Below are 16,499 nucleotides of genomic sequence, written 5' to 3'. Positions count from 1 at the left end.
GCAATTTTTGGATTTTTATAACCCGACCCTAATTTGATAAATAGCCTTTGGGGCTCATTTTGAAGGCAAAAACCTGATATTTTAGAGAGAATTGAGAGTGTTCTAGAGAGAGAGAAAGTAGATAAAGTATTTTGTTCATCAAGATCTTGTTCAAGCCTTGAAATCCAACAAGGAAACCTCATAAAATCTTCACTCAAGAGGTTAGATTTAAACCCCTAGTCTTCAATTTCGAGTTTAGGGTAACAGATGAGTGATTGGGAGTATGATTCTTGGGTGTAAGAATATTAATTATACATGCTTGTACCAATAAGGTTTGTGGAAATATTTTTGAGCTAAAATAAGTAAAGATTGGGTTGAGGAGTGAAGGAAATATTGTAGAAGAACCTTGTAGTCAAATTTGCACACCTAGTGTTTGATAAAATGCTCAAATGAGCTGAAACCATGAATATCTTCTTAATTTGTGTTAAATTTTGTTACGTCTCAAAATAGATTGAGATTGCTAGAATTTTTGAAACGTTGTAGTAATTTAATAAAAGCTCAAAGTGAAGTATGTTGGCTAAATTACTCTTTTAGAATTGAATTCCATGATGTTCCCGTAAGTTTCAAGTATGGTTGGCTCAAGTTCCTTATTCTCATATTTCGAGTTATTCCCTATAAATTTGATTGTCCCGAGTAAGCAAAGTGTCGAGAATTATGTATTCAAAATGTGTTCCTAGTGTTCCTATCTCATTACATTATCCTTCGGTAAGGTGTTCAAAAACGATATGTGTATTAAAATGTTATGGCTTTGAGAAGTGTTTCAAATAAAAGTTATCATGCCAAATTATGGGAGAAAAACTCGATGTGCTTAAGACTCTTAATTGCTTATATGTGTATCTAAAGTCTTGATTGGAAATGCCTTGTTGTTGATAATGTATAAAGATGCTCGAAAGTGAAAAAAGTGGGTTGGTGATATAAATTGTGGCCACCATGCCAAGAATGAAAATTTTACTTGTGGATAGTGGTGCCAATGAATTGAGATGATGTGAGAAAGATTATGAAATGAACTTTGATTCAACTGTTCCGAAATTGACTTCGAAAATAGAATTTTCTAAAAGCTTATGAACTCAAGTGATGCCCATATGTGGATGCTTTAACTAATGCTATGCTTTGTAAGTAGTTTCGATGTGTTTTGTGTTCTTACATATTCGTGAGTTGAAATTGTGAATTGCCCTTTTTGGGAAAAAAGTATTTCAAGAATAAATGATGTGTTACTTGTTTATGATTTTAACTTGTGCTTCGATTTCCAATCATTTTACTCTATTTCTTAGGAAAAAATCCATTGTATTTAAAGCCTTCATTACTAATGAACCTAAAGTTGTGATTTCTGAAATATTCAATCTGTTGATATTTATGATGATGATCCATGAAAGGGAAGAAATGAAAGTGTGGAATATGAAATATGGCCATTGTGCCATGAATGAAGAATTATATGTATGGCCAAGAGAGCCAATAAAATAATGATGTTGAAAGTGTCAATGAGGCTATTTATGGTATGCAAGGTTATGAGGTAAATGCATTTGTATTGTTGTTTCCTTTGTAAGTAAATCAATAATATTTTTGGGAGTATCGATAGCCAGCGAGAAAGGGTAGGTTGAAATAACCTAACCCCGAAACTACACATGTCGGTGTAGGAGTGGATTGTGATCATTCCTCTTATTTGGGATGAGATTGATGTGATAAAATTATTCTCCTTAATTGGGATGAGATGATTGATAGAAATGGATGATGTCGATCTACACGGAATTGTGGTGAGATGGCCTAGCCGATCGGGTCGTGATAGGACACCATGCCGCACACATGGTGGTGATTGTGCTGGAAATTGTAATTGAAATTATAATTGTGGTTGATGTCTCGGATGTGATGGCCTAGCCGATCGGGACGTGATCGGACTCTGTGCTAAAGGTACGATGGTATTGGTATTGTGAATAATGGTATTGTAAAAGGTGATATTGTGAACAGTGGTATATCGGTGCTAAAGATCTCCCAACCAAAAATAATATTATCTTCGTATTTTGGAAATTATTATGTTTTAACTTGGAAATTGGATATCATTGATTGTTGATGGTTGTTTCCATGGTTTTCCTTTTATGTTGGCATTCTACTTTGAACGAGGACAGTTAGCTTTACATACTAGTACTATTCCATATGTACTAACATCCCTTTTGCCGGGGCGCTGCATCTTCAATGGATGCAGGTGGTTCATCAGCTGGGCAACTTTGGTCCTTATTAGTAGTCACTCTTTATTCAGCAGGTTTTGGTGATCCCTACTCTATTCCAAGCTTTATGTCATCTGATGTTGTATTTTGTACTATGAGGTATAGCCGGGGCCTTATCACCGACACTTCTATTCTTCACTTCTGTTGTACTTAGAGGCCCTATAGACAGGTTGCGGGTGGTAGTCAATGTTGGGAATTGAACTAGAAATATAAGTATTTGGCAGACATGTTTTTAATTATATCTATAAACTTGTAATATTTTGGAAATTATGAATGAAGCTGCTAATGGAAATTAAATGGGAGTTGTTAATGAAATATTATTAGTATTTGATTAATGGAGTACATCTCCTCTTTATTCATGGTTGAATTTGTATAGAATGAAATCTAACAGGATTGCTCAGTCGGGTTTACTCGGTTGAGCGCTGGTCATTCTCCCTGAGTTTGGGGCGTGACAGATTTATTGCCGGGCACTCATTATATTTCTATTCCACTATATCGTATGGCCCAAGCGGAGCTGAAGGAGTTAAAGGAGCAGTTGCAAGAGTTTCTTCATAAGAGCTTCATTCGGCCTAGTGTGTTACCTTGGGGGTGCTCCGATCTTGTTTGTAAAGAAGAAGGATAGTTCTGTGTGCATGTGTATTAATTATCGATAGTTGAATAAGGTTAAAGTGAAGAATATGTATCCATTTCCACGCATTGATGAACTATTTGATCAGCTACAGGGTGTGAGAGTGTTCTCAAAAATTGATTTGCGGTCAAGCTATCATCAGTTGAAGATTTGGGATCGGGATATTTTGAAGATTGCCTTCAGGACTCGGTATGTTCATTACGAGTTTCTTGTGATATCATTAGGGCTGACCAATGCCCCAACATCATTCATGCACTTGATGATCAGTATATTTCATCCCTATCTTGACTCATTCGTCATTGTGTTTATTGAGGACATCTTGGTATACTCCTGGAGCTAGGAGGATGATAAGCAGCATTTGAGGATTGTGCTCCAGGCCTTGAGGTAAGTGTCTTGCCTAACTTTGTGTGGGGCAATTATCCCTTAGGACTGGTGTTGGATTGTGTTAATTATGATATGTGAAAGACGTGTACGCAAGGTGACGAGTGTGTACATGAGCTAAATACGAAAATTTACCAATTTTAGCTATGTAAATTCCTTTCATGCCTTAATTGAGTTACCTTACCATTTTATAATCATCATCATTAGTCTATATTCACATGATATACTTGTCTTATCCCTTACTTGTTACTTTCCCTTACATGTTTAGTTGAAGTATTGTTTCCTCTATACCTATTCATTACTTAATCGTTGAGTTCTTTACTTGAAGTTGTTATTTTTGGAATATCTTGTTGTTAAAATTGGTATTGTGTTATAAAGGCCTTGATTTACATTGAGGCAAAGTTGTAAAATTGTGAAATACTATTCTTGTTGAGTTTTTTACTTCCGGTTGTTATTGTGAGACTCTTGTGCATATTGTGGTTGAGCCATGGGCTAATTATTATGAAAACACTATTGTTGTTGGTTTCTTGGCAAGTTGTGATATTGGACATTTGAGGTGCGATTTGTGATACATTATGATATTGATATCCATGCGGTGGTATAAAGATTTGGGGTTGAAACGCATGGGTGAGATAAGGTACGCTTGATACGCGTGTTGCTAGTAGGGGAACTACTTGAAGCCAAACGGTGTGATAAGGTAGGCTAAAATGCGGGAAGCTATTTCGGAAAAAATAATTTTCAAAACTAAATGCAAGGCTCTCGCGGTGATATAAGAAAAGATTGTGAAATATTTTGTAATTTGAGACTACGATGCGGTACCTCGATAGTGATTCTTGTTGATACTTTTCTATTACTTCACTTGTGTTTTGTTGCTTTGTTCTATGTCATAGCATTCCTTATTTTCCTTCCGTTAGTTCAGTGTAGCTAATCTTGGTGTACTTTTTTATTGTCTCATTTCAATTGCTATTATTACCTCACTGTTATATACCTATCCAGCTTCTTATTTATTCCAGTAGGGACTTGACCCAGCCTCGTCACTACTCTACCGAGGTTAGGCTTGGCACTTACTGGGTACCATTGTGGTGTACTCATGCTACGCTTCTGCACATCTTTTTGGGCAGATCCAGTTACCCTCTACCAGTCCAGGCACCAGAGAGACGAGCCTAGTTTGAATACTTCAAGGTATAGCTGCCGGCGTCTGCAGGCCTCGGCGTTACCCTCTATCTAGTCTATTTTTTTCTTATCCTTTTTATAAACACTGATGTATAGGGATGTTCAGTACCATCTTATAGAGCTTGTGACTTGTATTTGCCGGATTTTGGAAAGTTGTGTTTCTGTTGAGTTACAGAGTTTCTTTATATGATAGTGGTTGAGTTATTTGAAGTTTTTTATTTTATTTTATAAATTCTCAGTTAATATTTTATGTATGTTAGTCTTACCTAGTTTTAGAGATTAGGTGCCATCACGACATCCTAAGAAGAAAAATTAGGGTCATGACAGCGCCCTATTTGGTCGCCCCCATTTAACCCGTGCCCACTTTTAAATTTTTTTAACTAGTACCCAAAGTTTAAACAACTTTAGTCCTTTTTCTCCTCTGTCTCCTCTTGTTCTTGTTCTTGTTCTTCTTCTTCTTCTTCTTCTTCTTTTTCTTCTGGTAACAATGATTTTTTATGGTGTTGTGTACATAGTTTAAGGTAGTTTATGATGTTTTTACAATGGTGAGCTGTTGTGACGCTTTATTTTTACTATTGCTTAGGGTTTCTTCTTCTTCTTCTTAGTAGTTGCAAAATGGGTTCGTTAGATTTATTATTGTTTCGACAAATTAATGATTGAGATTTCGTTCTTGATGATATTTGGAGGTCATGTTTTAAACTTGAGCTCATTTGGAGTAGATTTAGGTGTTAAATCCTATATTAGATTGTTAAAATTCGAAAAATAAATTTCTGTTTCTGGGCAATTTGCATTTCAGGCCTATTTGGCCTTAAGTGTATGAAAACGTTAGTTGCACTTTAGACCTATTTGGCCATAAGTGCATCTGAAGTGCAGTTTTTTTTTTTTTCATTTTAGACTTATTGGCCTTAAGTGCATGAAACCATTGTTTGTATTTCAGACCTATTTGGCCTTATGTGTATCGAAGTACAATTTCTTCACTTCACTTTTTGGCCTTAAGTGCATGAAACCATTGGTTGTACTTCCGACCTATTTGGCCTTAAGTGCATCTGAAGTGTAATTTTTTCACTTCAGATCTTTCTGACCTTAAGTGTATGAAAATATTTATTGCACTTCAGACCTATTTGGCCTTAAGTGCATTTAAGTGTAATTTTTGTACTTTAGACTTAATTGACCTTAAGTGTATTGCACTTTGGATTAATTTATTTAAACTTCAGACACAATAAGTCTGAAGTTGATTGTAAAGTAGGTAGGCTTGCAAAATATTTTATAAAATGGATATAACTTCAATTGTGACCCCAAAACCGGGTATAGATGCAAAACCCCCTATAGTTTTTCCAAAAAATATAATGCCAAATACCTAGACAACCCCTTAAACTTGGCTACAATTTCTATTTTAACACCTTAACTAAAGCTTGTACCTATTAAATACTTCAACATCATATAAATTATGCCTATTGAACACGTCTGATGATGTGGCAAAAAGAGTGTGTCTCACCTCTCTTTAGACGCGTGAAGTAATACCAAAATCATATATTTTTTTCTTTTCTTTTATTTAAGAAAAGCATAGTTTTACATTCTTATTCCTCCTCTTCTCTGAGCCACCATCCCCACTATCATTTTCTCACACCGACCAGAAAACTCCTTCGCGCCATGAAAACATTGTGAAATTCAATATCGACGACTACGGATTAAATGCCCATTTCACTAGTTTTAATGAAAAAAAATAAACTGCACCGTAAAATTCATTAGTTAAATTGTGAGCAGATGACCTGAGACAGTCAAAATAAACTGCACCGTGAAGTCCAAGACAACAGTGGTGGCGGCAACTGCAGTCGCCTCTTGACGGTGGCGTTTTTGGCTCGAGCTTTGCGATTTTTTTGGGAGAAATTTTACCTTAATTGATGTCTTATTCCTCTTGATATTCGTTCAATAGATTGGATCTCAGATTCTTCACACGCCATGTTTGAATGCTTGGAAGTTTCTTTTAGGTTGAAGTTTTAGGAATATGAGATTAATAGTATGATCATTTTGCTTCTCGGTTTAACCGGAGAAGATAGTGTTCATGGCGGCTATTGGTGGGAGGCAATAGAATCAGTGGGGTAATGCGGAGAAGCGATGGAATTATTGGGGGGAATTTATGTATAAAATAATTTTTTTTTGTCTTCAAAACTTTTTTTTGGTTATTTGGGCCCAAATGCAATATGTCTCCCTCTTATTTGTCATTTTGCTAAGTTATTCATGTGTGAACATCTTATTATTTTTATTGATTATGAGTAAAACATTCAGTAGATCCATTTTATATAATATTAAAGTATTTAATAGAAAAAACGTTAAGTTAAAGTGTCAAAATGAAAACAGTAGGAGTTTAAGGGCCTACACCTATTTGGCCAAAACAAATAAATAAAAGGAAGAAAAGTTGACGAACGGAACAAGAAAAATCTAGCACCGTGATTAACGTCGTGAAAGGACAGGCAGCCGAACAGCAGCAAGAAGTGAAAAATGCTTCCACAGCTACTTTTCCTTTGTTTGCTTCCTCTGTGTCGTCTTCCATTTTCCCACTATTGACCTCCTTCCTCTGCTTCGTACTCCAAGTCTATGGCTGCGCCACTTCTGCTCTTTCACATTTCTACAAGCTAGAGTTGTCCGTGGTTACTAGTTTCTCTTAACTTAGCACTTCAAGTAAGCATTTTTTCCCCAGTAATTTAGAATGTCTGCACACAGGTTCTTGATAATTTGCTAATATTGCCGATTTTCTTTACTGGGTAGTTTTGATTCTTGATTTTTCAATTCCCGATTAAAAAGTTAACTTTAAACAAACACTAATTATTATTTCTATGCACAGGTTTATAGGTTTATGTATAATTTGCTGAATTTGCCACTCCTTTATGCTGGGTAGTTTGAATTTTGATTTTCTAATTTTTGATTCTTGTGAAAGAATGAGTAATTCTTTATATGATTCGAGTAGAGGAGGAGGAGGAGGAGGAGGAGAAGGCTCAGTTTAATTCCACGCGTTCTCCCCCCCCCCCCCCCCCCCCCCCCAATACACACTGACTGACATGAAATTGTGAAGGTTGCTATTGTACTAGTCAAATATTGAATAGAGGACTCACTAGGGGATCCGTTGCTTAGCAATTTAAAGAGAAAGGGAGGCAGAACTATCCGCTACTTTGTGTCGTTGATTAGTTTTCACGCACAAATTAAATAGTTCTTAACAATCATAATCTGTTTTGTCATCAACAGGTGAGGCGTAGCCTAGTACATCCACCTCTTATAAGGTTGGTCTTCAAATCATCAAGTAAGCAACGTGGGAAATGACCACTATTGGGCTCATGTGTGGGGGATTTGGGTTAGCGGCGGGGTTTACTGTATCAAAGATTTAAAAAGAAAAAAACCAGTTTTATTTTCATCAGTATACTTAAATGGTAGCTTTATGTGGAGAAGGATGTCTTTTGGGGAGCAATATGTCTTGGGCTTATGCTTGTTTAAGGCATATAGCTGTCAAGATTTCTTCCTGTCCTTAGTGGATAGCGCTTGACTTTAGAATTTTGTGTTTGGGGGTGTGTGTGGTTGTGGGGGGGGGGGAGGGGGGAGGGAGGGGGACAGAAATTGGAGAAGATTTAAACTCTGCCCCTGTTTGGTGCATTTGGAAAATGGGATTAGAGAGTGAGGAGGGCAGTAAGCAATTTTGGTTTTGGATGGTCTACCTTATATTGACACACTTTAGCTAGCAGAAGAGCTTAAAAAACTCTGCTGCATTTCTAAATTTCCAGTTGAGAGAGAACATTTCTCGATTAAGCGAGAGGGTTAGAATAAAATTTCAGGAAAACATAGTTTGGTTTAAGTTTTGGTTGTTTTATAGCACTTTGAGAGTTTACACACTTTTTAGATGGGCACGGTTTTGAAAGTGGACATGTTTGGTTGTTCAACTGTTATCCCTCGTCTAGCTCAACTGTTCTTTTCTTCTTGATACTGAGTATTAATAAAATCTTAACTTACACACGGAATTATTGTTCGTTAAAATCGTACCTTAGCAAAAAATAATTTCTTCTTTTTCGCTTTTCAATGGAGGTTCTGCTTATCTCTGTAGGATCCCTACAATAAATCACATAGGTGTTTCGTGTCGTATCTAAACCCCAACATGATGGCGACTTTGAGTTTGCTTCAATGATTTATGGAATAACATACTTTTTGGTTTATAGATTTGGTGACTAGGCCTGTTTAGCTGGGTAATGTGTTGATTGCATCTACACAGGTACTTGAGAGGCCTCCAATTTTATACTGTTTGCATTTACATGTCTATTTAGTTGCTAGGCAACAATTTACGATGGGAATTTAAAGAAATTTCCTAAAGCATACCTTTAAGGTAACCTAATTTTATTTTCCTTCTCTGTGTGCATTGTTTTCTAGTACTTTATGCCTTTATGGTGGCAAGCATGAACAAGTACTTTGATAATCCAACTACTTTGTCAAAAACCTGAACCAGTTATACAAATACCTAAACTACAATTATGGGGTTAAATAAAAAAGCAGGTTTTTAGGATATTAGTTTTATCTGGACCCACAAATTAGATTTGAGTGCATGGCTTCCATTGTATCAGTGAAAGAGTGACTAGAAAAACTTTTGGGATTTGACCTCCAAAATCTTTATATAACTTGTCCTCAGGGAAGTTATGACAGGAGCATCTAAAGACGATGGGCATGCTGAACTTAGAACTTTGCAGTTACATATGTTTTATGGAAGAAATTTGCCACTATTAGCTCTCTTGATCTATGTTGCTCGGACTCTTCGAAAATGTTGCCGGGTGTGTATCGGATCCTCCAAAAGTAGTGCATTTTTGGAGGATCCGACACGGGTGCGGCGTCATTTTGGAGAGTCAGCGAAAATAGCTCTTGATTACATCTATAGAGCCTAAGTCTATTCTTAAATTGATACTATTGTTTGTTGACTATTTCACCACTGAAGTCATCTGTAAAAGCGTTATTACAGAAGCTATCTAGTCACATCAAGATTCTTTTTGACATCCCTGCTATACTGATAAGCTTAGATGAGTCAATATTAAACATACCAGGATCCTAAATCTATGTTGAATTATAGAACTTCACTGCATTTTTGAAGAGCATCATAGGGTAAACTATTCTTCCTTCAAAAAATTCTCGATTCCCATTGTCTTAGAAATGTTGCTTGAGGAATTAATAGTTCAGTTATGACAAATCTGATGTTGTGTACTGGTGGAAGTTTCTATAACATGCAGTCCAAGTTGTGGTTTTTGATCTCATGCACTTTTTCTGTTTATTGTCTTTACCTTAGCTGGAGAAAATGGCTAAAGATGTCAAAGTATCTCCTTTGGCAACCTCTTTCGATTATGAGCTTTATGACGGAGATCCTGATCATCTTAGAACTGTTGTTGCTGCGACTACACCATCTGGTCCTTGTATTGATCCTGCATCAATCAAACTTAGACACAGGATTGGGCGTGGATACTTTGGTGATGTTTGGTCAGCCACTCATCATCAGTCAGCTACTGATTACGATGAGAATCATGAAGTAGCTATAAAGATGTTACATCCTATAAATGAGGATCAAGTAAAGGCCTTCTTAAGTAAGTTTGAGGAGTTATGGGTAAATTTGAAATCTAAACAACTCCAAGGTGTTTGCTGGTTGCATGGCATCTCTGTAATATCTGGAAAGGTGAAAGTCTATCTGCATCATTTCTGTTAGGTCTATATTGGACCTTAGAATTGGTTTATTGTCTTAACTCTCTTAATATTGTTTCGGTGGATAGATCTGTATAGCTATGAGATCCTATGAGGGGTCAGTTGGTGACAAAATAGCTCGGCTGAAAGGAGGGAAGCTTCAGTTACCTGATGTTCTCAGGTCGTTGACTTGAACATTTATTAGGAAGGTAAATTTTTTTCATTACGAAACATGGCTCTTGCTAATACAGAGTGCTAATTGCTTACAGATATGGTATTGAATTGGCTAAAGGAATACAAGAGTTGCATTCAATGAATGTCTTGGTTCTGAACCTTAAGCCAACTAATTTTCTTCTGAATGAACATGACGAAGTGTTCCTTGGAGACTTTGGGATTCCGTATCTTCTTCTTGGAGTTCAACCACCTGATTCAGATCTAGCATTAAGGCTTGGAACTCCAAACTACATGGCTCCGGAACAGTGGGAACCTGAGGTTAGAGGCCCAATATCTTGCGAGACTGATGCTTGGGGATTTGGATGCAGCATTATTGAGATATTGACTGGTGTTCAGCCCTGGTTTGGTAAATCAGTCCAAGATATATATCGTTCAGTGGTGATAAACCAAGAAAAGCCACAACTTCCTAGTGGCCTCCCCACTGCCATTGAGAATGTTCTCAATGGTTGTTTTGAGTATGATCTCCGCAATCGACCTCTGATGGTGGACATTCTGCAAGCATTTGAAAGGTCTCTCTCTCTCCCCCCCTCCCCAACTTCTTGTTTCTCTTCCAGCTGCCGTATTCCTTAGTTTGCAGTCTTAGATGCCTATTGAGTGTCATAATCCTTTCTCTTTAGATTGCAATCTTAGATGCCTATTGAGTGTCATAATCCTTTCAATTTTACTACTTCGTTAGCTTTAGCCAATCAGTGCTGTTCTCCACCTATCCCTCACCTGCTTACATCTGATTTTTACATTTTTCATATTAGAAAACAAAAAGTTTAAGTTCAAATATTTCTCTTCTATCTTATATCGACTTGATTATTGATTCCTAACACAATGACTAGTGGAAGAATAGATGAATATGTTTTCTTTGTACGGTAATGTAAAGTTCACAGAAATCTAATTGCTCCTCGATTGGCAGCTCGCAGAATGCTGTTTATAGTGAAGGAGAGTGGAGCGACATAGGAGTGACTCTGTCTGTTGACAAAACCAAAACCAGTGGCTTTACCCCATGGTACCTTTCAAAAGATCTTCTTCAAGTGGGAGATACTATTCGCTCGAGAAAATTGTTGAACTCTGGAAAGTCTCAAGAGTTGGCTGTGTTGGAAGGAAGTGTTGTTGGTCTTGAGAAAGATACTGATCGAGATGGATTTGTTCTGGTGCGAGTCCCTAATTTGCCGAGCCCTCTGAGGGTAAATACATCAACCATAGAGAGGGTTACATGTGGTTTGGCAGCTGGGGATTGGGTGCGCTTGGTCAATGAAACTAAGGAGCACTCTTCTTTGGGCGTCCTGCATTCTGTGCAGCGTGATGGAAATGCAAGTGTTGCTTTTTTAGGCTTAGAAACTTTATGGACAGGACATTCTTCTGAAGTCCAAAAGGTGGTCCCATATTTTTTGGGACAGTTTGTGCAGTTGAAATCAAATGTTGAAACTCCCCGGTTCGAATGGCCGCAGAAAAGGGGAGGGAGATGGGCTACCGGGAGAATATTACAGATACTTCCAAATGGTTGTCTTGTTGTTCAATTTCCAGGACGGATGATGTTTGGTGGTGAACCTAATACTTTCTTGGCTAATCCAGATGAGGTGATTCAAGTGTCTTTTGATACATGTCCTAGCATTATCGAAAAGTATCAGCATCTTGAGGATTTTCACTGGGCTATTCGACCACTTTCTGTTGCATTTAGCCTATTTACAGCAGTAAAGCTTGGTGTATCTGTTGGAAAATGTATTAAATCTAAGCTGAAGGACCCAAAGAATCGCCAGACCTCCGGTGATGGTCGTACTCAAGATGGTGAAATTGGTGGCAAGTCGGCCTGGCTTCGGCCAAATCTTGCAAATATCCTCTTTAAAGAAGGTGCTGCCTCTGCTACTGCTAGATAATCTCTACTTGTTATTGGTGGAAATCGTGTAAATTTGTAGTTTATTTCGAAAGTACAGTAGCGCAAAACTTTGTATTATATGGTGCTAAACTTTGTATTTTATGTGAATTTGTGATGTTACATGTTTTGTAAATACATCCTCTGAAGATCTCTGACAAGCTAGCCGTATGAACCTGTTCGCAATGAATGCAAGTCTCTGATGTAATTAAAAGGGAAACAAGGTATCCAAGTTAAGATTGTCGAATAATACTCATTTGAATTTAAGTTATATTGTACTGAAAACATACTATAGAGCTTTTTGTAGTATCAATGTAGTTTAATTTCTGATTGCAAAGTTAGTCATCACTTTTTGAATCATGTTACAGAGAACTACTTATATTATACCTGGACGGCTTGTGTAAATTTTTTTTACATCAATAATGGTGTGAGGCAGAGCGAGTAAGCCTCTCCTGCATCTGTCAAAAGCTTAATATTCTCTTTAAAAATGTCACCATCACGTCAAAATGAAGACAAAATGAAAGGTAAACAAAAGAGTTAAAAAAAAAGCCCGTCCATTGGGTTGCTTATTTTAACACATCATACCAATTTTTGATTCATTTATTGTTTAGTCGTCATTCACCCAATTTGGTGCACGGTTACAAATTAAAGACATATATTGCCACTTCTAACGGAAATCAAAGATAAGAATAATGGCACAGGACCACTAACAAGTGATAATAGAGTAAAAGAGTGATTCTTCCTATAACTTGAATAGTATATGTGATAGTACTTCGTTCTTATTGGTGAGTGTAAAAAACAAACTTACACGCCAAATTTGATCACGTTGGAGATGATGTGATGCATTCTGATAGGATAACTAATCTTATGAGAATGATGTCTTATATTATGAATTTAAGATATATATATAAATCTCGACGCGACTAGTGTAATTTAACTTATTATATCAGGTCATTTGCTCTTTATTATAGGTTATCAATTGATGTTATTAAATAAAGTTAAGTTCAATTATCATTTAAGTGATTCGATCGTGTAAATATCTTTTACATAATCGGTGTATAAAACTTAAAATCTTATACTGTAATAATAATATGGATATGTGCTCAAGTATGGGTGGATGAAATTCATTGTCATTTTAACTTGAATCCTTCGGTGGATGTTATAGTGTCATTTAGGGCCCTGCTTAGACGAAAGATTAGGAAGAATGGATATAATTTTTTGGCCGAGATTATTTTTCTTTTTCTATAAAACTAAGCTTTGTAGATCTACAGTAATGGCCATATATACTCTTGCTAAAAAGATTGATGAAGATTTATAGGGAGAGGAAATAAAAGGGTCTACACATGATATTTGATGTTAGGCCAAAATGTTATACTTCTAGTACATTACTCGCCTTACATGTTGTTAGTTTAGTGGTTAATTGTGCGATGTTTGAGCTAAATTATGTTGTTTTACGTGTAGGAGCACCGGAAGACAAAGACGAGTGAATATTGCACAAAAAGAGGACCAAAATGCAAGAAAAATGCACAAAAATGCCAAGTACCCAAACCGTGCTACAGACCAGATTTCGCGAGGTTTATAGCCAGGTTGACCGCGCTACAGACTAGGCTTCACGAGGTCTATAGCCAGGTTGACCGCTCTATAAACCGGGTCTCGCGAGGTCTATAGCCAGGTTGACCGCGCTATAAGTCTGGCTTTGCGAGGTCTATAGCCCGACAATTAAAAGTAGTGGGTTAAAAGTCTCCAACCCGGATTTGGACTCAAGGACTTCAACCCTAGCCTATAAATACTCCCTAAACATGTCTAAGAGAAGGGGAGGACGTTTTTAGAGCAAATTCGACCTAAAGAAGACGTTTTTGGAGAGAGGATTCGACTTAAGGAGGCAAGAACACGCTAGGAGCAAGGCGAAGAATTCTTCTACGAGTTTTTCACTTCCTTCTTCTTATTTCCATTATTGGTTATGAATTCTAGTATTGTACTTTTGCATACTATTATGGATAGCTAATTTGTTATCTAGGGTTTTGATGGAACCTTTTGTAGGATGAATTCTTATTACGTTTTTATATAATTGAGTCGTTAGATTTCTCTACTTGTTCAACTACGTGTTTATTGCTATTGATTGAATGACCATCAATTGACTGTGCCTATTTAGTGTGTATATTTCTCGAGAGAGAGTACGCATTTAGGTAGTTGTTGAACAACATCACTCCTAACATATGTGAGTGATCAATACTGAGGGTTTAAAGGCGGGATTAGAGATAACGAAACCTTGGTGCGATCGTAGTGAGCGATGAATTAGTGTCAGCTAGCGTAGCTCGAGAGAATACGTCTAGTAAATTGTGGTAGTTACTCGAGAGAGAGTTATGACACCCAAAGTACTCACGATCGGTAGAGAATACTTAGGCGAAATTATACAAGACATAGCGGGAAGGATTCCGACAATTGAAAAAATCATAACTCTAGACCTCCTTAATCTTTTCTCCCCTCGTATCTCTAGTTGTTAATTCACTACTTTAATTTGTTAGTTAATTAGTTTAACATAAGCATCTTTATATTTATAACTTAGGAATTATTCGAACTTGTCTTCTTAGTGATACTTAATAATTATAGCGAAGCCTTAGTTCCCTGTGGGATTCGACTCCAGACTTTTAGACCGAATTATATTTGCAGTGACCGCTTATTCTTTTTAGGACTAGAGTTGTGCGCGATCAAATTTTGGCGCCGTTGCCGGAGAATAACGGTGTAGCTGTAGGTGTACATATTGCTAGGTTTCAAGTTTGAACTTTTATTTTTATTTTTTTTGTATTTGACTTTTTTTATTTATTTTTGTTTTACTTGTTGATTTGATAAACATGGTATCTTAGAATTATGAGAGTTTATGTATTGGTAATTCTACTGTTGATCCTCATACATATTGTGAAGGAAATCACATGTGAAAAAATTATCCAAATATTCCCGCGAGCGAATTATGTGCACCAACTCAATTTTATATGTGGAATGTGTGTGATATGTATGGTGGTCAATATGGTCACTTTCATGATTGTGCTTATATTTCTTATCTTCCCCCAACCCCTTACTTTGATGGTTCTTTTTCTAGTGAAGTTAATAGCAACAAAGAACCCAGGAATGATAACCTGAAAGAGATGAAAGATATGTTAAAGTGCCTAATGGAACGAAGTAATGAGAAATAATTGCAAATATAAAGGCTAGGGGATACTAACTAAAGGCAATGTGATACTATCCAAAAGCAAGAGGCAACTATTCTTAACCTGGAGGCACACATGAAACAATTGGTTGAGGCTTTAAATGCTCAACAAGATAATATTATGAATAGAAGCTAGGAGTAGTATGCATTAGAGACAGAAATTGAGGTGCCAATAGAAGGGTCCATAGTAGAACACTAACAATCAAACTAGAATTTGAGGATGCCGATGTTGTAGAAGAGATATTAGAGTCAACCAAGGACATTGAGGATACATATTTAGTTGAATCTAGTGTCATTGGTGTTGAGGATGTTGACACTCCCAAAGTTCATGTAGTTGAGCGAATTAATCCACACTCCAAGCATTTTTTCACATTGTGTTTGGATGATGATATAGAAATAGAGTCATCCGAGCCACTTGAGGAGCCAAGGAATGAGGAACAAGGTGCCTACATTCTGGAATTTTTCTTGCCAGAAAGTCGGGATTACATACCTCATCTAAAGGCCAAGAAATGCATAATACTATATTATTTCCTTGGGCCAGTTAGATTCGTTCCACCACCTCAGGAGCATAATCATAAGCTTGAAGCAAAACTTAGGGTTCAATTCATAAGTTCGAGGTGGAGGAAAAATAATAATAATCCGCATCGTGCCGCGTCGTTAAATCAGACGCTTGTTGAAAGGCAACCCAATTTTACTTCTTTCTTTTATTTTTAATTTTTTAATTATTATTTTTATTTGTATTATTTTTGTAGTGTCGATTTTTGATTTTCTAGGATCATGGAAAGCAAAACTATTGGAAGGATGCAACAACAAACCAGATGGTTGGAACTAAGTTTAAGGTGCCCGTACAAAGAAAAATGTCCGGGAGAAGTCTGAGTACCCCATGAGCTGCTAGTGCTTCGGCCTTTTGGCCTTTCAGGGAGTTTCTTTTTACCCTCTTACTAGTTATGGTATGCAATTGAGACAATGCACAATTTTAAGTGTGGGGTAAGGAGATTGTCTAGGTGACTTTCTATGCTATTTTAGTTGTGTTAGTTTAATTGAATAACTTTTTTTTAATAGAAA

The 16,499-nt window shown here is 36.8% G+C and overlaps 1 protein-coding gene across 1 annotated transcript; it reads left to right on the top strand.

Moving 5' to 3' along the window:
• The first annotated feature begins 9,757 nt into the window (after positions 1–9,757).
• LOC104108319 (protein KINASE OF THE OUTER CHLOROPLAST MEMBRANE 1-like) lies at positions 9,758–12,419 on the top strand. The gene is made up of 4 exons (XM_009617326.4): positions 9,758–10,129; positions 10,224–10,315; positions 10,404–10,877; positions 11,273–12,419. Exons 1-4 carry the CDS (start codon positions 9,758–9,760, stop codon positions 12,231–12,233), a joined length of 1,899 nt encoding a protein of 632 aa, XP_009615621.1. The 3' UTR covers positions 12,234–12,419.
• The last annotated feature ends 4,080 nt before the right edge of the window (positions 12,420–16,499 follow it).

The sequence above is a fragment of the Nicotiana tomentosiformis genome, chromosome 11 (assembly GCF_000390325.3).
Source record: "Nicotiana tomentosiformis chromosome 11, ASM39032v3, whole genome shotgun sequence".
In the NCBI taxonomy this organism is placed as follows: Eukaryota; Viridiplantae; Streptophyta; class Magnoliopsida; order Solanales; family Solanaceae; genus Nicotiana; species Nicotiana tomentosiformis.
Note: the sequence above shows the minus strand (reverse complement) of the source record. Positions and strands in the feature narration are given on the sequence as shown.